Source organism: Phyllobates terribilis, unplaced genomic scaffold (genome assembly GCF_046119375.1).
Source record: "Phyllobates terribilis strain yellow unplaced genomic scaffold, ASM4611937v1 Scaffold_7__3_contigs__length_470593459, whole genome shotgun sequence".
In the NCBI taxonomy this organism is placed as follows: Eukaryota; Metazoa; Chordata; class Amphibia; order Anura; family Dendrobatidae; genus Phyllobates; species Phyllobates terribilis.
In genome coordinates, this window is record NW_027362767.1 from 407,160,005 (window position 1) to 407,182,784 (window position 22,780).

The 22,780-nt window shown below is 47.4% G+C and overlaps 1 protein-coding gene across 2 annotated transcripts in view; it reads left to right on the top strand.

The window, feature by feature from the left end:
* SAMD4B (sterile alpha motif domain containing 4B) overlaps window positions 1-20,190 on the top strand; it is a 39,130-nt gene extending 18,940 nt beyond the window's left edge. The window contains exons 2-13 of one of the 2 annotated variants that reach the window (XM_073641698.1): window positions 1,833-2,160; window positions 3,283-3,738; window positions 3,819-4,058; window positions 4,153-4,262; window positions 4,727-4,813; window positions 7,950-8,247; window positions 8,324-8,409; window positions 8,494-8,618; window positions 15,014-15,212; window positions 15,294-15,417; window positions 17,335-17,418; window positions 19,176-20,190. In XM_073641698.1, coding sequence (XP_073497799.1) covers window positions 1,965-2,160; window positions 3,283-3,738; window positions 3,819-4,058; window positions 4,153-4,262; window positions 4,727-4,813; window positions 7,950-8,247; window positions 8,324-8,409; window positions 8,494-8,618; window positions 15,014-15,212; window positions 15,294-15,417; window positions 17,335-17,418; window positions 19,176-19,204 — 2,034 coding nt within the window. In that variant the 5' untranslated portion in view covers window positions 1,833-1,964 and the 3' untranslated portion in view covers window positions 19,205-20,190. The remainder of the gene's footprint in view (window positions 1-1,832; window positions 2,161-3,282; window positions 3,739-3,818; window positions 4,059-4,152; window positions 4,263-4,726; window positions 4,814-7,949; window positions 8,248-8,323; window positions 8,410-8,493; window positions 8,619-15,013; window positions 15,213-15,293; window positions 15,418-17,334; window positions 17,419-19,175) is intronic. The other variant, XM_073641699.1, reaches the window with a different exon arrangement.
* The last annotated feature ends 2,590 nt before the right edge of the window (window positions 20,191-22,780 follow it).

The following is a 22,780-nucleotide window of genomic DNA, read 5'->3' on the forward strand; positions in this document are numbered from 1 at the left end:
AGTATATAGAGTATACAGGGAGTGTACAGAATACACTGTGCAGGATATACAGAGTATATAGAGTATACAGGGAGTGTACAGAATACACTGTGCAGGATATACAGAGTATATAGAGTATACAGGGAGTGTACAGAATACACTGTGCAGGATATACAGAGTATACAGGGGATATACACAAGGAGTGTACAGTATATAATAGTATACAGGGAGTGTGAGCAGTATATACAGAGTATACAGGCAGGTTATACAGGGGATATACACAAGGAGTGTACAGCATATAGAGTATACAGGGAATGTACAGAATACACTGTATGCAGTATATACAGAGTATATAGGGTATACATGCAGGGGATATATACAAGGAGTGTACAGTATATATTTAGTATACAGGGTGTGTACTGTATATACAAGGAGTATACAGCAAGTGTGCGGGGGGTGTACGGGGTACACTGGGTAGATGACTGTCTTCTCTGTGTCTGTGCATTTGCCTCGTTCCTTTGTTTCCTCGGTTCTGTCCATTCCAGTGTAAATCTCTTATTTATTGGGGCGGTCAGTAATGTTCTCAGGGGTCTGACGTCTCAGTTGCCTCTGATCTTCTTCCACTTGTCTGTTAATGTTCTTGCTTTGAGTGAGATGAATGTTGAGCTAATTCCACTCCTGAGTATGTTGTTGTCTTTACTGTAACATGCCCCCTGTGTGATGTCACTGCCGTACCGTACCTACGTTCTATGTGCGTGTTTCTACTCAGTCTGTGGACGGCCATAGCGGGCTGTGGAGTCGGTGTCCATTTTGGTGAAGTCTGAATCAGTCAATATAAAATGGACCGACTCCTAAAATATAGAATAAATTGGGTGCAGTAGTTCAATGCAGTTTGTGGGGAATATTTTTTCATAAGAATTTGGGAAAGTTATGAAATGTCCTATAAATGTCTGTCCTATTCCTGATCTAAGGGTCTAGACTTTTATCGGAGATTATTCTGTGCTACAGTAAATTTATCACTTAAACATGAGCTGTGTATGAGGGAGTTGGAGTCAGAGTCATGGAAATTGAGGAGTCAGAGGTTTGGCTTACCGACTCCACAGCCCTGCGGCCATAGACCCGGCCATTCTGCACTGGATGATATTTGTCTGTGGTTACCACATCGGAGCCCTCTCCGGGTCTCTGTTCCTCCTGGGCTGTAATATATATAGTATAGTATATGCATACAGTCTGTGCCCCGCTGCCGGGGCTGTTGTAACTGTTTTGTGGGTGCTCGCTCAGAGATTGGAAGAGCTACATGACTCCAGGATCCTCTGTGCTGGGATCGCCAATCTTTGGTTTTCTAGCCATTGCAAAACTACAACTCCTAGCATGCACGATATCCGAGTTGTGAAGTCCGATGCTGCAGTCTATGGTTCCCTACTTAGCTGAACCCACTAATGTTTGTGATGGGGTCTCGACTCTGATCCCCAACAGCTGAGGTTGGGGTGGGGGAGAAGGGTCGGACAGATGGATTCCCCCTATATTTTATCTCCGAGAGGATAAGCTGTATCCGGAGGTGTATAACATCGGCTTATTGGGAATGCATGCGTTTATATGAGAAGGGAGTTGTTTGTAGCGTATGGTCACATTATGGTGCTGGTCACTTGCATTGCATGCGGTGACCGCAAAGGGGACACAGGACTACACCGCAGACTAGGGTCTAACGTGGGGGTCTGACGGATGGCGTCTGGCCGGATAGGGTATAATTTGTGGATCTGCTTTATTACGAGCCCCATATTCATGAGTGTAAGTACTAAGCAGATAGTGGATGATGGCGTAACCTTTGCCTTCTTTATTTCATGTGTTCCCAGGTTACACATCCCACAGAGACCCCGTTATCCCCCATGTGCTATCCTGTGAGCGGGCCCCCCGTGTACGGAGGACTTTACGCCATGTCATAGGAGCGCCCGCACCCCTCAGTCGTTGACCTTCTCACCTGCACAATGAAGTTCCGAGACCAGGTGAGCACGCTATCCGAGTGGTTCAAGGGCTGGAACGAGTGCGAGCAGACGGTGGCCCTACTGTCCCTCCTGAAGAGGATTACCAGGACCCAGGCCCGCTTCCTACAGCTATGCCTGGAGCACTCGCTATCAGACTGCTCCGAGATGCACATCCTCGAGACGGAGGCCAACAGCGCTGGTGAGTGAAGCGAACCTGCTGACTGGCACCACAAAGAAGATTTATTATATGTATATCTATCTTGTGTGTCTCTGCATATTCTCCGGCCACTGCCCAGGGTTTAGCTTTTGCAGTTTCATAAAATAATTGTTGTAATGCGCCTTTAGGATTTTCTTTTTAATCTGCTTACTGTAAGTAAAACTGAGCCGGGTCGTAATGGAGTGAGGTCGGCCATATACATTAGATGGCGGTCCACATATCATTTTGCAGACTGACAACTCGGCTTGTGATTTATCTAAGGGAGAACAATTCAATTGACAGTCCGATCTACATCTTTCCCGACCGTCAGTTGTCCAGCGCCCCCATACACAATGGGCGGTCAGCCAAGTCCATTGATATCGGTGGGTTCAGCCGACATTAGTCTGATTTTACAGGGGCTTTACATGCACCTCTTTCGTGATTTTGGCACATCGTTCTGCTGGGGTCGGTGCTGACGTACATCTATTGTAATTGACATCATATTTGTGGTATAAGATATGATGAATTTGTCGGACACGTTTGGCCATTCCTGGTCCCTCTCCAGCAAAAAAAAATGTCAAGTTACAAAAAAATGTGCGCAACATTTCATGCAATTTTACTGCAGAATCGCCCCCTAGCTTACAAGCAATAATGTAAGTATTTAGCCATTTATCGGAGCAAGTCTGTGATATAAATCCAGGGATTTAAAGAAACTCTCATAATGTAGTAAAATAAGTAATCCTCCCCTTACTGATCCCCTGCCAATCCCTTTTATGTGCCACCACCGTTCTAAGTTCTGAAACACAGGTGACCGCTGCAGCCGAACACTGAGTGATAGTCGTTTTTCTTTTTATTTCTTTTTTAACGGGGCCTCCCTCTTTAAAATAAAAAAAATAATACGTATTCACATACAGATCCCCTGAGGCTTCTCTGCAGCTCTGCTCGGGTTGTCTGTCAGCCCCCTCACTCCTTTGTCCACTTTAGCCCCATACTGACTGCTGCGATGACTCACCAGTGAATGGCTGCAGCGGTCCTACTGCCAATAGAGGAAGCAAGTGAGGTCAGATGTGAGCCATGATCAGTAATAGTGATGATTATTTGGTCTGATTTTTTCCTCCTCTGCAGCGCTCATCAGTCAGTGGCACCAGGAGTCTAAGGAGAAGGTGATCTCGCTGCTCCTGTCCCACCTGCCTCTGCTGCAGCCCCGCAACTCCGAAGCCAAGTGTGAGTACATGAAGCTGCTGCAGAAGGTGCTGGCGTACACCACCGAGAGCAACCTGTACATCGAGGAGAGCCGGCAGCTCCTGTCCTATGCACTGATCCACCCCGCCACCACGCTGGACGACCGCAACTCGCTGGCACTGTGGCTCAACCACCTGGAAGAGCGAATGTCGACAGGTTACAGCTGGCATGGCACGCACATGCGACAGGGATCTGATGAGTGGCCGGCCCCAGGGGATCCCAGCATGGGAGAGTCTGGGCATAGCTGGCATGAAAAGCCAATGCGAGAAAATGGACTCATGCCCTTCCCTTCTTCCAGTTCAGTGCCCTCTGCCATCCAGAATGTGGGTGGCAGCTCAGGTAGGAGTGAAGCACCGAGGAGCCGCCGTGACTGCAGACTCTTGGGGGTATGGCTGACATGTGCCCTTGTGTTTTTGCAGTGCTCTCCTGCCAAATACACCCAAGTCCCTTAAAGCGCTCCATGTCTCTGATCCCCACCTCCCAGCAATCGTCTAACGAGTGGGGAGGCAGCGAGGAGGCTGCCGGGCGTCCCGTCTTCCTCACCCCCGACCATGCCCCCCTCTCCCCGCAGAGCAGCGTGGCTTCTTCAGGAAGCGAGCAGACAGAGGAGCTGGGCTCTGGACGCAACACATTTCAAGAGGATGGGAGCGGGATGAAAGGTACGGGACGCAAGAAATGGCACCGGGCTTGGGTCTAACCAACCGTATACGATTGATCATGGATGCAATTTTTTTTCCTTTTTGCCGTTTTCAGATGTTCCCTCCTGGCTGAAAAGTTTACGTCTTCATAAATACGCATCCCTGTTCTCTCAGATGAGCTACGAGGAGATGATGATGCTAACGGAGCAGCACCTGGAATCACAGGTAAGCAGACGCACGTCCTTCCTTCATGATCGGCAGGTTACACATCGAGGAAATCGTATTTCTGCGTCAGACCTTCCTGCTCATTTGTATTTCTGGCAGCAAATTCTTCGCAGCAGTGGCTTGTTTTCCTGCAACGCTGAGTTCCTGGGTGCAAATCCAACATCTGCATGGGTGGACTCTGTACTTTCTTTCCTTCATGCATTCCTAAGGGTTAATTGATTTCTTAATTAATTAGATCTAGTGCATTTGTGTCTCTCCAGCAAAAATGCAAAACTTCACTGTGCTCCATCCTGGCAAACGCCGGACGTATGGGCGCAGATCGGCCCGCTGCTCGAATATTCTGAACTACCGAACCAGTCACGGCAGCAGTAATAACGGCCCCGGGGAAATCTTTATGATTTTTTGTGATGTCCAGGATAAGTCTCGGCTCTTAGCACTCATGTTTCTCCTTCTTTTTCTATCAGAATGTTACTAAAGGAGCCCGGCATAAAATCGCTCTGAGCATCCAGAAGTTACGCGAAAGACAGAGCGTCCTCCGCTCGCTAGAGAAGGTAAAGGACATTTTCTACAAGTTATATACATTTATTCAGATTTTTAGGTGGTTTCGTTAACAAATCTTAAGTGTTTTAGCATCTTTTATCACAGATTTTTTTATTTTTTTTTTGGTAAAACATGAGCTGAAGTTTATTCATGGCTGCAACAGAGAGTAAGCAGACATGGCCGATAGTGGAGGCTGCACTAAAAAGCAACCTCACCACTCATTTAACCCCTTATGATGCACAGTTATGTCATATTTCTGCTTCCTGACTTGTGGGCTCGGCTTGTGAGCCCCATTCTTTTCCCGGCAGATGATGGCAGTGATAATCAGTCATCATCTGCCGGAGCTCCGCGGCTGTTAGCCTGTGAAATACCACTGTCAATCTCTGACAGCGGCGGTTACAGTGCACCAGTAGGGGGACGTGTCACATAATCGCATGGGTTACCATGACTAATGATGGGCAAACCCGTCACTGTTCAGGTTCTGCTAATGTAGCCAAACACTGAACAGTTTTTTTAAAAGTTCGGTTACCAGAACAGTTCCCGAACACGGACCCCATTCATTTGGATGGGGGACTAGAATTTACCTATTTTCCCGTGCTGTCATTTGCGTGACAGCGCAGTAGACACAGGCCCTGATCGGCGGTAATTGCATTACTGCAGTCCGAGCGCTGTGACCTCATGCTGACAGGTGTCAACATGCTGGGACAGTGACCCGGCGGTAAAAAGCTTACCGCGGGTCATAGGCGCCGGCTGATGGTACTACTACCACCATCAGCCGGCGCCTCCTGCCATAGGAAACAGCGAGCACAGGCACCGCTGGATGGGAGCTGTAGTCTCCCATCCGCCGACGCCTGTGCTGTGCCGAATGTAAAAAAAAGTTAAAATTAATTAAAAAAATATTTAAATAAAAATAAAACACATTATACTCACCTACACCTTGTCCCGGATGTTCGCCGCCCCTGCAAAAAAAAAAAAAAAAACACCATATACTCGCCTTACACCTAATCCCCGAAGCCCACAATCACCTGTAATAAAGTTAAAATAATAATCCAACTTCATTCTTACCTTTTCTGACACAGTCCAAATAATGAGGTTTCCACGAAGATCCCATGAACAGAGCGGCCACACTGTATGTGACCGCTCTGTTCATTTGCCAGCAATACACTGACTCTTTGTATTCCCGGCAGATGAGGTCTGCGCATGCGCGGTGAGTATTATTCCACACTTGCAATGAGTTTCAGTTGAACTCATTGCATGCGTGGGAAAATACTCACTGCACATGCGTTGACCTGATTTGCCGGCTATACACGGAGTCAGTGTATTGCCGGCAAATGAACAGAGCATTGTGCTCGCTGTTTCCTATGGCAGGAGGCGCCGGCTGATGGTGGTGGTAGTAGTACCATCAGCTGGCGCCTATGACCTGCAATAAGCTATTTACCGCCAGGTCACTGTCACAGCTGTGGCATCATGCTGATACCTGTCAGCATGATGTCACAGCGCTCTGATTGCGGTAATGCAATTACCACCGGTCAGAGCCTGTATTTCCGTGGCCAGTGACAGCGCGGGAAACACCCGAACAGTAACATGGACTTCCAGAGCAAGTCCGTGGTCGAGGTCCGTGACCGAACAGTAGGTGTTCAGTACGGACGCCGAACTTTACTATTCAGGTTCGCCTAACACTAACCATGACGAGCGGGGTCTGCTGAGGCCTCCCCCCTTTCCTCATCATTACGGTACCCCGGCGAAAGCCAACCCTTCGCTGGCGTTTACAGGAGACCGTGATTTTCGCTATGCACAGCAGCAGTGTGGCATCGCTGTATATAGCACAAGCGATTGGATGATCGCAATTAAAGAAATAAGACATGTGAATTTTTTTCATTTATTTTTAATGGGGGGAAATGGGGTGTTTAATTTTTTTGAAACAAAACTTTCACTTTTATTGTACTTGTCCCCTAAATGGATTATCATGTACAGTACAAAGTGAAAAAAAGTTTTTAAAACTTCAAATCGCCGACCGTACCCCCCCCGCCCCCATTAAAAAATAAAGAAATAAAAAATACACACACTTGGTATTGCTACGTCCATAAGTCTGATATATAAAACTGTAAAATATCCCAATCCGTAATGAGAAAAAAAAAAAATCGAAATGCCAGAATTATTTTTCTTGGACTCTGCAACATTGCAAAAAACTGCAATAAGAGGCGTTCAAAACATCTTATGTACCCGAAAATGGTATCAATAAAAACATCCATTAAGTGCACAAAAAAAACCAAGCCCATACATAGCCCCATCCACCAGAAAGTGAAAGCGTTATGGATCTTGGAAAATATTGACACAGACAAAAAAAAAAAAAGGTTTTGTTTTTGTTTTTTTCATACAAATTTCCATTTTTTTTCAACATGTAAAAAAAAAAAAAACCTGATCCTTCGGTATCTGCGTAATCATACTGACCTTGAGAATCAAATCGCCCGGTCATTTTTACAGTATAGTGAACATTAAATAAGAAAAAAGCAATTGTTGAATTTTACTTTTTTTTCACAATTTTGTCACACTTTAGATTTTTTTTTTCCCCTGCTTTCTAGTACCCCACATGATAAAATTAATGGTATCATTCAAAAGTAGAACTCGTCCCACAAAATACAAGCCCTCGTATGGCTTTTTCTACGGAAGAATAAAAAAAGTTATGGCTCTTGGAATAAGGGGAGGAAAAAAAAAACAATCACCTTGTTGGTAAAGGGGACACACACACACACACACACACACACACACACACACACACACACACACACACACACAACCAACCCCCCCCCCCCCAACCATAGATATCATGCATTGGTATATAGGACGGGATTCAAGGAAGTCAACACTTATGTACATAATATGGCGCCACCTGGTGTGCAGAGTGTACAGCTGCGTGCACGTTAATGTCCAGTTGATGGACACACGTGCTCGGTCACTGTGGAGATACCAATAGGAGCGGTTTTCTTCGCTGTTTACTTGAGCAGGGCAGTATAATTTCTTTTGTAGGGAGTAGTAGAAAGGGAATATATTTTTAGCAGCCAGAGGGGGGAGGTAACTGATTCTGTTCAGAGCCCGCTCCCAGCAGCACTGTTCCCCATTGAGTGCACTAAGCTTTGTTTTTTACAGGACATTTTAGAAGGAGGAAACGTCCGCAACGCTCTACAAGAGCTCCAGCAGGTCATTATTACACCTATCAAGTACTACCACCCCAATCAGACAGAATCGGCAAGCAGCGAGCAGGCGTCCCAACATCGGCCAAATCCAGACTCTGCCAGCAAAGGCTCGGACGAGAACGAGCCGCCCGCAGGGCTGACAGCCGACGGCTTCCAGCAGCAGAGTGCCCCGACTGGCGACCTGGAGATCTCTGTGCCGCCTATAGCAGATGGCGACATCCCTGGACAGCTTACACGAGTGCTGGGTAAAGGTGAGTGCTGACGTCGGGACATGGCCCTTCACCCGGACCCGTCCGTCTATGAGCTGACACTTCTCTCTCTGCACAGTCTGCACACAGTTGTTGGTGTCTCGGCCGGATGAGGAGAATATAACCTGTTACCTGCAACTTCTGGAGAAGTGCCTGACACACGAGGCAAGTGCCAGCGACCCGGCGTCTATAATGGGTGATATGTGGCCGACCATCAGCTCCATTTACTGACGTCGCTTCTTCCCACAGGCATTTACCGAGACGCAGAAAAAAAGAATCCTCTCCTGGAAACAGCAGGTCCTGAAGCTGCTCCGGACATTTCCCCGCAAGGCATTGCTGGAAATGCAGGGGTACAGACAACAGAAGGGGTGCAGGTGGGCTGTATATGGGAGCTGTAGGGTGCAGGAGAGGAGCTGGAGTGGTAGAGGATGCTGCGTGCGATGTGCTGCAGAGCGGTAATATATGGGCACATGTTCCTGTATCACAGCTGTAGAGTATTCCTGCCTTGGACTTGTACGCAGTATCCACATCGTATGCTGCAAGTGTCTGATTGGTCCCAAAGGTGGAGACAGGAGGCCCCCCAGTGAGTCAGTCGTGGCTTCCAGGTGGAAGGAGATCGTCTTCTCTCGTGTTTCCCCCTGGATCACTAGATGCCTGCTCTCTCCATAGCTGAGGGTCCCTACATCCGTCAAACATTTTTGGCATGTGCCGTGAATATGCTATAAATGTCCAAAATGGGTATACCTTGTTAAGTCGCAGGGAAGCAGCGTTGGTATGACTTTGTCATACCTTTCACCAGTTCCTTATGCTATGTTCACACGTTGCATTTTTGCAGCTTTTTTTTTTTTTTATGCAAATTTTAAGCTGCGTTTTACAGCACCAGCACAGGCTGAGATTTCAGAAATCTCATGCACACGCCTTGGGTTTTTTCCTGAGTGATTTGGAAAACTGCGTTTTTGCAAACTACAGCATGTCACTTCTTGCAGCGTATTTTCACCCATAGAAAGCAATGGATAAGTGCAAAACCACAGGTATCAAATTTCGCTGCTTTTTTGGTGCAAAAACTTGAAGTGAAATCATGGGGGTTTTCTCTAATCCCCTCCACGACAGCACCAACAGGAGGTTGCCTCCCCATCCTAATTAGGGACAGGAAACAAGAGGTTAAATAGCCCTCCCCTTCCCTCTAACCTCAGTGTTTTTCCTGTCCCTAAGGGATGAAGAGGTTTCTTTCTGGTGGGGCTCTGGCCGGCAATCAGCTTCCCCAAAAATCAGTACCTTTTCAGCCGGGCAGCCGTGGATCGATCGCCCAGTGCCTTCTTTCCATGTCCGCTGCTCCTGCCTCCCGGTGGGAGCGCCCCATCCTCCAGCGCTCTTGCAATGCTGGATGGTGAGAAGATATTGGCTGGGGGACTCCCGTAGCTCCCCAGCCATTTGCGATGTGTCCCCCCCCCCCCCCTCTCCCTGCGCGCAACGCTCTCCTCCGTTGTATAGCCGACCGCATGGAGAGTGCATAGGAAGTGACGCGCGCCGGTCCATTCAATGGGCGCGTCGTCACTTCCGGTTGCGTTCCAGAGTGGAACACCATTTTGGCGGGAAATTTGAGGACAGCGCTGGATCTCGGTTCCTGTATTAAAGGACCCTGATGGAAGACACCATAAGGTAGGACTGAAGTCTGCCCCTAAAGCTGCATCTGCAGAGCCCAGCGCAAACCCTGGCCCAGTGAGTATGCCTGGTAAGGGTAATTCCGTCTCGGTGCAGGATCCGTGCTTATGTCTTCCCCTTATTATTTTAGGGTGACAAGGGTCCTGCACCGAAATCAAAAGAAAAACCCGCAAGTTGCAGATGTGCCATTTGCAAAAAGAAACTCCCACCCACCCACCCACAAAAACGCCCTATGTCAGCCGTGTATGGAGAAGATTGTCTGTGAGGAACAGCCATTACTAATGGATGAAGTCAGGGGAATGGTGCGCCAGGAGATCCAGTCGTCCTTAGCCACCTTCTCACAATCTTTTTCGGGGGGTCCCTCAGTATCAAAAAAGAGGTAGTACGCCCCCAGAAATTTCCTCAGACTCTGAGGCAGAAAATTCAGCCCAGGAGGAATGGTTAGAAGAAGGCGAGGGCACTCCAGACATCAGTACTGATCAGGAGGATCGGAAATTCTTCTTCTCTGTTGACATGGAAGAACTTTTACTTTCCGTCAGAAACGCAATGGGTGTGGAAGAAGAAAAAACGCCACGTACGGTCCAAGACGAGATGTTTGGGGGATTGAGATCAAGGAAGAGAATGGTGTTCCCCATTCATGACAACCTCCAGAATTTTAATTTTGGTTGAATGGGAATTTCCAGAAAGAAGACTGAGCATCCCATCTGACCTAAAGGATCCCTTTCCCTTAGATGAAAACCTCTCTAAATGCTGGACAGAGATTCCTAAAGTCGACATTCAGGTGGCCAGGGTAGTGAAAAAGACTACCCTACCCTTTGAAGACTCCTCTCAGCTTAAGGATCCACTTGATCGTAAGATGGACAGTTTACTGAGAAAGTCTTGGGAGACATCAGCTGCTGCCCTAAGAACAAACGTTGCCTCCACCTGTGTCACAAGAATCCTGTTCCACTGGTTACATCAGTTAGAAGATTATATCCAGAGCGGTACTTCCAGAGAAGATCTTCTGGCCTCTCTACCCCTCTTACAGAAGGCAGCGGGATTCCTGGCGGACGCCTCCACTGAATCTGTCCTGATTGCAGCAAGAACTTCGGTTCTCTCCAATTCCACAAGAAGGGCTCTATGATGGTTAAAGATGTGGAGTGGTGACATCCTTTCTAAATCCAAGTAATGCTCCATACCTTTCAAAGGGGAGTATGTCTTTGGTCCAACGCTGGACAATTTATTGGAAAAAGTGTCCGATAAAAAGAAATCTCTTCCAGAACCAAAAACACCCAAAAAAGATGCCATTTCGTCCCCCTCAAACACATAATCCCTCATACAGAGGAAAGGGTAAATCGGGTCGCTGGAGCTATGCCAAAGGGGGTAGAGGTAAAAACATTTTTCAGTCCCAACGTTCTGACAGGCAATGACGCCAGACAAGTGGGAGGCAGAATCTCAGGATTCTTCAGGCTATGGGGGAAGATAACATCAAACCGCAAGATCCTAGACTGGGCCAGGTCAGGAATAAAAATAAAATTTTCCTCCTTTCCTCCTCAGAGACTGGAAATAACATCTCTCCCGTCAGCAAAACTCCAGAAAGTTCTAACATCAGAGCTTCAGGAAATGCTATATTCAGCAGTAATTACTCCCGTGCCAGAAGCAGAGCAGGGCAAGGGACATTACTCAAGATTATTCCTGGCAAAAAAAAAAAAAACAATCGGTACCCACCGGGTTATTATCAACCTAAAGCTGCTGAATCAATATATTCTTTATCAAAGATTCAAAATGGAGTCTGTAAAATCCACGGTTCCTCTGATCGGAAAAAACTTTGTCATGACTACCATAGACCTAAAAGACGCATATTACCATGTGCCCATCCACCCAGATTACCAGCGTTATCTGAGATTTGCTGTCTCTCTGAATTGGACAGTATGCTAGTTTCAGTTCAGGGTCCTTCCCTTCGGCATCTCCTCAGCTCCCCGGACCTTTACAAAAATCATGGCGGAAGTAGTTGCATTTATCAGGGAAGAAAATATCTGCATCGTCCCTTATCTGGACGATTTCCTCATCACGGCTCCTTCTTCCGTTCTCAGAGACCAACTTCAATCAGTCCTACAGATCCTGGGATCCTTGGGCTGGATCGTAAATTGAGAGAAGTCAGACCTTTACCCCATCAACTCAAAAGGTCTTCTTAGGAATTCTCTTGGATTCTCAAAACCAGAGGTCCTTACTGCCAGCGTCCAGACGGTTAAATGTGAGATCAAGGATCCAGATACTAAAGAGCCAAAAGACTGTATCCATAAGGTTTGCCATGTTGGTCCTGGGGTCGATGACGGCATGTATCCAGGGGGTGCCCTGGGCCCAGGCTCATACAAGAATCTGTCACAACTTTATCCTTTCTCGCTGGGACAAATCTCCAGAGATGCTCAACTCAAAAATATCTCTTCCCCGGCATGTGAAGGTATCTCTCAACTGGAGGCTCAACCCAGGAAATTTGACCTAAGGGATTGCTTGGATTCAGCACCTGATCTCTTATCTAACAACGGACGCCAGCTAAAGAGGTTGGGGAGCAGTCATATCCCAGAAGACCTTCCAGGGCATCTGGCCCAAAGAGATGGATGGCCAATCCTCGAATTTCAAAGAACTAAAAGCAGTAGAGGCCCTGAAGGCAGCAGGTCCTATTCTCCAGGGAACACATGTCTTGATTTATTCAGACAACATGACAACAGTGGCCCATCTTCGTCATCAGGGCAGTACAAGGTTCAAAAGCCTTCGAGAAGTCTCAGCAAGAATTTTTCTCTGGGCAGAGCATCATCTCCTGTCTCTATCAGCCCTTTATCTAAAAGGCGCCGACAATATTCAGGCAAACTTCCTAAGCAGGACGCAAATAAATCCGGGAGAATGGAGCCTCAGTTCAAGGATGTTTCAGCTGATAACCAGGAAATGGGGACTACCAGACTTAGACCTGTTTACAAAACGACAGAATACAAAGGTGAATCGATATTTCTCCATAGACCCCAGGGAGAATCATACAAAGGTAGATGCATTTTCTCACCCATGGAGCTTCAGGTTGGCCTACGCATTCCCACCAATTCCATTACGGCCGAGGACCTTGCAAAAAATCAGAGTGGACAAGGTCAAAACCATTCTGATGGCCCCTCTATGGCCAAAGAGAAGTTGGTTTGGGGCTCTGAACCTTCTAAACCCAGAAGGCCCTCTTATCCTGCCTCCGGATCACAATCTACTCCATCAGGTCCGATATTTCATCAGGCTCACCACAGCTTATGCCTGGCTTCTGAGGCCTTAATCCTGAAAGCAAAAGGGCTCTCGGATGTTGTAATAGACACCCTGCAGGAAACCGGTCACTAATGCCACCTATTTAAAAATACGGAAGACCTTCTCTACGCAGTATGGTTCTACTCCTATTGAGCCCTTTCATCCTGATATTGCCAGAATACTGTTTTTTTACAGGACGGTCTATCTAAAGGTCTAAAACCCAGCACCTAGAAAGTCCAGATTTCTGCTCTAAGTTCATTCTTTGACCAAAACCTGGCTGACCACCGGTGGATAAAGAGGTTTATAACAGCAGCCTCTAGAATATGCCTGAGAAGGCCTATCGTGGTTCCTACCTAGGACCTAAATTATAGTTCTAAAAGGTCTAACTATCCCTCCCTTTGAACCTATGACCCAAACTCAGATGGACAAATTATCTTGGAAGGCTGCTCTATTAGCCATCACAGCGGCAAGAAGAGTTGGCGAGATCCAGGCCCTTTCCATCAGGGAACCTTATCTGAGAATCATGGATGACAGAATCTTTCGTCTATACCCTTCTTTCCTTCCAAAGGTATCATCCCATTTTCACATGTCCCAGGAGATAATTCTCCCATCGTTTTGTCAAAATCCCAGAGACAACAGAGAATCAGAATTCCACTCTCTAGATGTCAGAAGAATCATCCTTTACGATCTACAACAGACGGAGCCTTGGAGGAAGGATCAGAATCTTTTTGTCTAATACTAGGGACCAAACAAAGGGAAGAAAGCCTCCAAGAGTTCTCCAGCTAACTGGATTAAAAAAGCAATCACAGAGGCTTGTAAAAGTCAAGACCTGCCTCCTCCTGTGTCGCTAAAAGCTCATTCCCCCAGAGCCATGTCTGCCTCATGGGCTGAAAGGGCCAGCGCTTCCATCGAGCAGATCTTCAAAGCTGCCACCTGGTCCTCGGTCCATACCTTTACCAAGCATTACAGATTAGATTTGATGTCTGTAAAAGATTTAGCCTTTGGCCGAAAAGTTCTGCAGGCTATAGTCCCTCCCTAACGATTTTCTTTGGTATTGCTTCTGTTGGTGCTGTGGTGGAGGGGATTAGAGAAAATAGAATTAGACTTACCGGTAATTCGGTTTCTAAGACCCTCCACGACAGCACGGGTAATTTGCCCCCCTATAAAAACTCTGTTCATTTAAATTCCTTGGTGTTAATAAATATTTCAAGCATTCATAGTGTGTGGTCCTTGGAAAAACACTGAGGTTAGAGGGAAGGGGAGGGCTATTTAACCTCTTGTTTCCTGTCCCTAATTAGGATGGGGAGACAACCTCCTGTTGGTGCTGTCGTGGAGGGTCTTAGACTTACCGGTAATTCGGTTTCTAATTCTATTTTTTTATGCACTAAACTTTATCAGCATGCACAAGAGACAAATGTATCTGACAAAAACACAGCAAAATCTGCTTTTTTGTAAGTAGCTTCTTTACTGCCAAGAGAGCAGGATTTGCCTGCGGGGAAAAAACGCAGCAAAAAAACAACGTGTGAACATATCCTTAGACTATTTTAGAGTCTCCAATGTGCCGTGTGCTGTTTAAAAGCATTGTGCATTGCTAGACATGTAGAGTAACGCTTGAACACTAGGTGGCAGCACAGATTAGTGGAGGGGAGTAGGCCGCATTGACACCACGTTAACTCTCCCATATTTATATGGCAAAAACCTATACTCTGGGGCCTTATATCAGGATAACCTGCGTCCAGTGTCCCTGTGGCAAACCTCCGCTCACCCCTGCAGGACAGAATAGGACCCCGTGCTGTGCGGCACCACAGTAATCCATATGCATTCTCTAATTGTTCCATTCTTGTCTTTACAGCTGGGCTTTTGCTTCAAACTCCCTCCCCATAGCTGGTTCTGTGGGGCCATCCTTGGCACGAAGAGGGCAGCGCCCGTTTCCGATGCCGCCAAGGGCTGTACCACCTTCCCGCATTGGCGTGATGAGTCCCGGGTCAATTGGCGGTGTCTCTCCACGACATTCGCTTACCAGCCAGACCACTGCGAGCCAGGGACGACAGGTGAGGGGCAGCGATCAGTAGGCATCATGGAGAGTGGGGTCTTTCTGTAAGGCAGTACATGCATCTACTGTGTTCTTGTAGAATCTGTGGTTCGCCAATCCCGGAGGAAGTAACAGTATGCCGTGCCAGAGTCACAGCTCCGTGCAGCGCACGCACTCGCTGCCCGTGCACACGTCTCCTCAGAGCATCCTCAAGTTTCCCCCAGGTAAGTTATTGAAACGGATGAATCCCTTTTCTTAAAAAAAAAAAAAAAAAAATTCCGGGGAAAACAAAATAAAAGTGCCATGCTTCCTTCCTGGCCCGGCGCTGTAACTCTGATGTCGGGCCTCCCGGCACTCACAGCCCCGACTTCGGAGGAATGGAAATACACAGAGGGCCAAAATTAAAAACTTGGACAAAGTCACCAGCCAACCTTGATATTTATTAAAAAAAATGTGTACAATTGAGGAAGTGTTTCCTTATCAAATGTAATGATGAAACTTCTCATAAGGAGACAGACTTTGTTTGTCCCTCAAACAAGGTACATTTTAATTAATAGATATTAGAATAGAAAATGCCGTATAATGGGCCCCACATAGTCCTCCATAGAGAATAATGGGCCCAACATAGTCCTCCATAGAGAATAATGGGCCCACATAGTCCTCCATACAGTATAATGAGCCCCGCATAGTCCTCCATACAGTATAATGAGCCCCGCATAGTCCTCCATACAGTATAATGGGCCCCGCATAGCCCTCCATGCAGTATAATGGGCCCCGCATAGCCCTCCATGCAGTACAATGGGCCCCGCATAGCCCTCCATGCAGTACAATGGGCCCCGCATAGCCCTCCATGCAGTACAATGGGCCCCGCATAGCCCTCCATGCAGTACAATGGGCCCCGCATAGCCCTCCATGCAGTACAATGGGCCCCGCATAGCCCTCCATGCAGTACAATGGGCCCCGCATAGCCCTCCATGCAGTACAATGGGCCCCGCATAGCCCTCCATGCAGTACAATGGGCCCCGCATAGCCCTCCATGCAGTACAATGGGCCCCGCATAGCCCTCCATGCAGTACAATGGGCCCCGCATAGCCCTCCATGCAGTACAATGGGCCCCGCATAGCCCTCCATGCAGTACAATGGGCCCCGCATAGCCCTCCATGCAGTACAATGGGCCCCGCATAGCCCTCCATGCAGTACAATGGGCCCCGCATAGCCCTCCATGCAGTACAATGGGCCCCGCATAGCCCTCCATGCAGTACAATGGGCCCCGCATAGCCCTCCATGCAGTACAATGGGCCCCGCATAGCCCTCCATGCAGTACAATGGGCCCCGCATAGCCCTCCATGCAGTACAATGGGCCCCGCATAGCCCTCCATGCAGTACAATGGGCCCCGCATAGCCCTCCATGCAGTACAATGGGCCCCGCATAGCCCTCCATGCAGTACAATGGGCCCCGCATAGCCCTCCATGCAGTACAATGGGCCCCGCATAGCCCTCCATGCAGTACAATGGGCCCCGCATAGCCCTCCATGCAGTACAATGGGCCCCGCATAGCCCTCCATGCAGTATAATGGGCCCCGCATAGCCCAGACTTTGCGGGCCAAATATAATCGCTCTGAGGGCCAGATGTGGCCCGTGGGCCAGAGTTTGACATGTGTGGTCTAGATCTAGATCATTCACCATTGATAGATTGTAAAGGTGGCCGGTAACCGAGGCAACGAGCCGTAAACTATAGTGTTAAACATCCCTTCTATCTTGAGGATTGTTAGTAAGTAAATTGCCGAGTTTCTTGATCTTACAAGCACTTTGCAATTTTAATAATTAACCATGTTGAGAAAACAAATCCCTTTAAGAAGGTCTGGCCCAGTAGTGGACAACCCTTTTATTGGCCGCCTTTTTACAAAGGTGAAAAGGGCTTTAATATCTGATCAGGTCAGCGGATATACTGGTAATGTGATGAATGTGTGATTGGGACCCCAGTTCTCATAATCCACGAGGGTCTCAGGTGTGAGGGGGTGGGGGTTCCCAGCAAGCGCTACCTGCGGATAGGTGATGATGATCCATGTTGGGATAATAAGTAGAAAATGAATAGACATGAAGCCGTGTATCCTGTAGTGATAACTCTCGTCTGTCCTCAGATTGCCAGGTTCCTGGGGCGGATCTGGAGATTAATCCCCGACTGGAGTCTTTGTGCCTGAGTATGACGGAGCACGCGCTGGAGGGTAAGGCCACCTCCGGGATGTGATATTACTGTGGCGGGTCCATCTACCCCCAGCTTTATATATATATATATATATATATATATATATATATATATATATATATATATATATATATATATATATATATATATATATATATATCAGCTCTTCCATAGTGTAGAGTTTCTCCAACCCCTGACTGTCCAGCCAAACTACAGCGGCGGATGTAGTATTAACCCCTTCAAAACGTGACGTACATGTACATCACATGTTGCAGTCCGCTCCACCCTGCTAGTGCCAGCTGTGTAATACGGCCGGCATCCGCCTCCTAACAGCAGCAACTGCAGCTGGCTCTGATTGCTGCTGTTTAACCCCTTTAATGCTGCTGACATTCTCTGACCGCGGCATTTACGTGGCACATTCCTGATGCTATCCCCCTGGCCAGCCATTATCTTGCTACTCCCGTATAGAAGACCATCCTTTTCACCACTGTGGTATGGCAGTCGATAGAACAAACAATCCTTGAAGGAACTTAAAAAAAATAAAGTATAAAGGAAAATATAAAAGTTTGACTCCCTCCTCACCTTTATTCTAGTTAAAAAAAAATAATAATAATACTACTATTTGGTATTTTCATATCCGTGAAAGTTTGATCCATGAAAATATAAAATTAACCCCAAAAAGTTTTGAAGAAGTTTGATCACTAAAATGAAATAAAAACCTATATAAGTTTGCTATGGCAGTAACTCCACTCATTTGGAGAATCTGGTTACCGGGTAGTAGTATTTTTTTTTTTTCCCCATAATGAACACACAAAAAAAAAAAACTGAATTGTGGGGTCGTATTTCACCCCACTTGGATTTTTTTATATTCTTAATTTTCCACCACTTTTCCATCATTCAAAATTATAACGCATCCCGCAAAAAAAAACCTTGTATGGCTATGTGAGCGGAGAAACAATAAAATTATGGCTCCGGGTAGAAGGCAAGGAAAAAATGTAATGAGAGGATTGAACCGGTTGGAGAGCAGTGGTGGGAATGTGGCAGGGACCCCTGTGATGGTCGAGGAGGAGCACGGGAATGTGGCAGGGACCCTTGTGATGGCCGGGGGGCGGATGGGGGAGCATGGGAATGTGGCAGGGACCCCTGTGATGGTCGAGGGGGAGCACGGGAATGTGGCAGGGACCCTTGTGATGGCCGGAGGGCGGATGGGGGAGCATGGGAATGTGGCAGGGACCCCTGTGATGGTCGAGGGGGAGCACGGGAATGTGGCAGGGACCCTTGTGATGGCCGGGGGGCGGATGGGGGAGCATGGGAATGTGGCAGGGACCCCTGTGATGGTCGAGGGGGAGCACGGGAATGTGGCAGGGACCCCTGTGATGGCCGGAGGGCGGATGGGGGAGCACTGGAATGTGGCAGGAACCCCTGATGGTCGAGGGGGAGCGCGGGAATGTGGCAGGGACCCCTATGATGGCCGGGGGGCGGATGGGGGAGCATGGGAATGTGGCAGGGACCCCTGTGATGGTCGAGGGGGAGCACGGGAATGTGGCAGGGACCCCTGTGATGGCCGGAGGGCGGATGGGGGAGCACGGGAATGTGGCAGGGACCCCTGTGATGGCCGGAGGGCGGATGGGGGAGCACGGGAATGTGGCAGGGACCCCTGTGATGGCCGGGGGGTGCACATGTGTTTCCTTTTGGGGCGTAGTGGGCGCTCTCGGATGTGTCGGCGATGTGTTGAGCTTTCTAACCCGTTTTCTCCCTGCTTTTCTTTTCCGGCAGAGGGCACAGACAAGACATCGACAATCTGACATGACGTCAGTCCGACCCTTCTCCAGGAGGAGCTGCAGATCCTTTACCTTCCCCATGTCCTCGGCCAGGGAAGCGAGCGATCTTTTCCCCCGATCCTGCCCGAGGCCATCACTACATCATCCACCCACTGCGTTCTAATAATCGTTTCAGCTATCATAACTTTTTTTTTAACTTTTTGGTTTAATATCCAAGTCCACGCGGCACGGCAAAGCGTTCATGTTGAGGAAGGAGCTTTTTTTTCTGTCTATACCCGATTACCATGACGTGGGGGGTGGGAGAGGGTGGGGGGCTTAACAAAGAATCTTTTCTGGGGTGCACACTTACACCCGCCATTCACTTGGAAGGGTCACGGTGGCAAGGAAGCCCGAATGTGGTGAGCAGGAAGGAGCATCACTCCGCCAAGACGGGCAAAGGGGTTTGCCGATGAGTTGTGGAGCCAGGAGCTCCAGGGAAGGAGCCTCTGCCGGGCGAGCACACTAAGCTATGGAGCCCGAACGGGCGTTCCCACTACAAGGACTGGCGCCTATCGGAGGCTGCTGTGTGCAATCACAGGAGGGGGGACTGTTACAGATGGGGGTACAGCTGGCAGCACGGTATGGCGTGGTGCTGCCACCTTGTAACCACACAACCTTCTGTTACCTTCTGGGGTCCGCAGCCCGCACCTATATACCCGTAATCCCTCGCAAGCGACCATCTTCATCCGCTCCCCATCGCCTCCCTCCTCTCGTAGCGGTGGACTCGTAAGCTGCCCCCCTGTGCCACACGCGGAGCGTGGAGGTCAAGAGCCGGGCATCGCCCGTGGCCACCTTCTCCAAAGTATTTTCCGAATAGCGCTAACTATTTATTTCTAACATAGAAAAACACGGCTCCTTTTCTGATAGAAACAAAATTGTTATTTTAGATACATTTTATTATGGATAACTTTTGTTATGACTATGGCTGGTAACCATGAGTACAAATTATTAAAAGAAAATCTAAAAAAATATATAGGGCGGCGCCTGCTGCTGCGTCTGTGTCCCGCTCACTACCATTGTGGGTTTTTTTTTTTGGTTTTTCTCTAGTAAAATTATTAAAAAGAAAAAACTTTCAGAAGTCACCACTAGAGGGAGCATTGTGGTTTAACCCCTTCCAGTCAGAGCTATTTTGTTTTTTGTTCCTCCCAAGAGCAAAACCTTTTTTTTTTTTTTAATTCATTTATTTAGTTTGCTGTCAACATGGCCGTAAGATGGGGTTTTGGGTTTTTTTGCTGGACGAGTTTTCCTTTTTTTTAATGAAACCATTCACTTTACCATACAATGTACTGGAAAAATTGGGATACTTTTTTAGAAAAAAATGGGGAAAAAACTGGAGTGCAATGGTAAAAACAAAAATTCAAATCCGCCATTATTTTTTGGGATATTTTTTTTTTATGGCTTTTTTTTTTTTTTTTTTTTTTTTTTGGTGCAATAAAAATGACCTGGCAACTTGATCTCCAGATCAGTATTTTATATCCATACCAAACGTGTGTTTTTTTTTGGAGGTGGGGACAGGGGTTCTTTTTAAATGTGTTTTTTTTTTTTTGTTTTTTTTTCTACATTTTCAGAGACGCAGCTTTTTTTATCTTTTATTTTTCTTCTCGTGGGTCTGTGTGAGCGCTTGTCACCAGCCGGCCGAGCTGTAGTTTTTAGGGTATATATGATGTTTTGATCACTTTGTATTGACTTTTGTCACCGCACCTCCCGCAAAAAAAAAAAAAAAAGTGGAAATTCTGACTTTTTAAACTTTTTTTTTTTTTTTTGCCATATAACTTGTAAGTTTTATATTTTTGTAGATTGGTATTTTACAGACACAGATCTGTTTTTGTATTTTCTTTTGTGACTTGAGAAGAGGGGGGTTGTTCAAACACTGATATTTTCTTTATATAGGTTTAAAGACTTATTTTTTTTATTTTACATATATTTTTAAAGCAGGTGGGGCATTAGCCTTAGTCTATAAAGCATTTGAGCCTCCTGTCAGGCATTAGATACAGGTCTGAGCGTGGCCACAGTGTGGATGGATTGTGTGGCGTCCGTCCACCATACCCATTGTGTAGGTCAGTGCAGTCCTATGGCTGACCCTATATGCCATTTGTCTCTGCTGATAAATCTCTCTGTGCCCTGAGATCCCATAGCAGTGTCTCATTCATCCTTGCAAAAATCTCTGCACGAGCTGCTGTTGCACCCCCCGATGGAAGGGGTCTCTCAGGTTTCTGTAACATGTGAACGTACTCCAATAGGTTGTGTGAAATAATGGAGCAAATTTGCAATTCACGGATCTGGGAGACCCCATAACATTACGGGGGGCAAGTGCTGAGGGCAGAAAAGTCACCACCGCTCTACTGCCCCCATAACTGCAGAGTCCAGACCCCCCCCGGTATAACATCCGCACAAACACTGTTCCCCCACCAGGAGCTTCGTGGCTAAGCAGCTGCATGCAGCCGTACATCACCAAGCACAATGCCGAGCGTCGGATGGAGTGGTGTAAAGCTGCCACCACTGGACTCAGGAGGAGACGTGTTCTGTGCAGTGATGGATCGCACTTCTCTCTGCGTCAGATGGATGAAAATTCCAAAATCTTGTAGAAAACCTTCCCAGAATAGTGGGAGCCATTATATCTGCAGAGTGGGGAAACTCCATATTAATGTCGATGGATGTAGAAAGGGAGGTCAGAAAAGCCCCTGGAGAGGGCACAATACTTAGTGTGTGAGTATGGTGGAATAACTCACTGATTAGTTCAGATTACCCCTATTCTATTAAACTGACCTATGACCTAGCCGATGGCTTGATTTGTTACTGTACAGACTTTTCTGTGCCCATACCTTAATCCAAAACCCCCCGTTTTTGTAAAAATAAAAAAAAAAGAAACCACCACCCAACAATAAGCCGATGAATGTTCATCTGTGCTGCAGCATTCCCGCAGGCCAAATGAGGTATTACACCATTGACATCTACAGACTGTCCAGGGTATTTTGGGTCCTCCAATGTTAGACGATTGTTGTTGCTGCCTTCCAGTTCTTAGTATAGGGATTCATGTGATGCGGAAACTTTTTAGCCCCGCTGCAGCTTCCCATCCGTATGTGATTTGTAGCCGGATCAGCCTGTGGGGTTTTTGTTCTGTTTATCCAGGTGTCCATGTACCCGAGGAGAACAGGCTGTGATCATGTGGAAGGATGTTACATAACGAGTGCAACACACGGGCGGCGAGCCAGCGCAGTGACATCATGTACCGGCCCTGCTCAGACACGCGTGTGCCGGGGAGCACACAGGTGATTGTTCAGGGAGCCGCCGGGCCCTCCCCTGTTATATAAGACCAGGAACATCAGCCTAATAACCAGGGCTGTCAGTGCTCACGTTGCTTTCATAACCGGCGGAACAACATTTCTCAGTAACACAAACCTTTATTAGTGTGTGTTGTGTCACCCGTGTTTACTAGAGCTCAGCGCGGTGACACCGCCGGGGTCTGACGACCTGCTCATCCTTCATCACATATTTCACATACATTACTTTTTTTCTTTTTTTGTATTCCTTTTTATGCATAAACAAAAACTTTTTATTTTT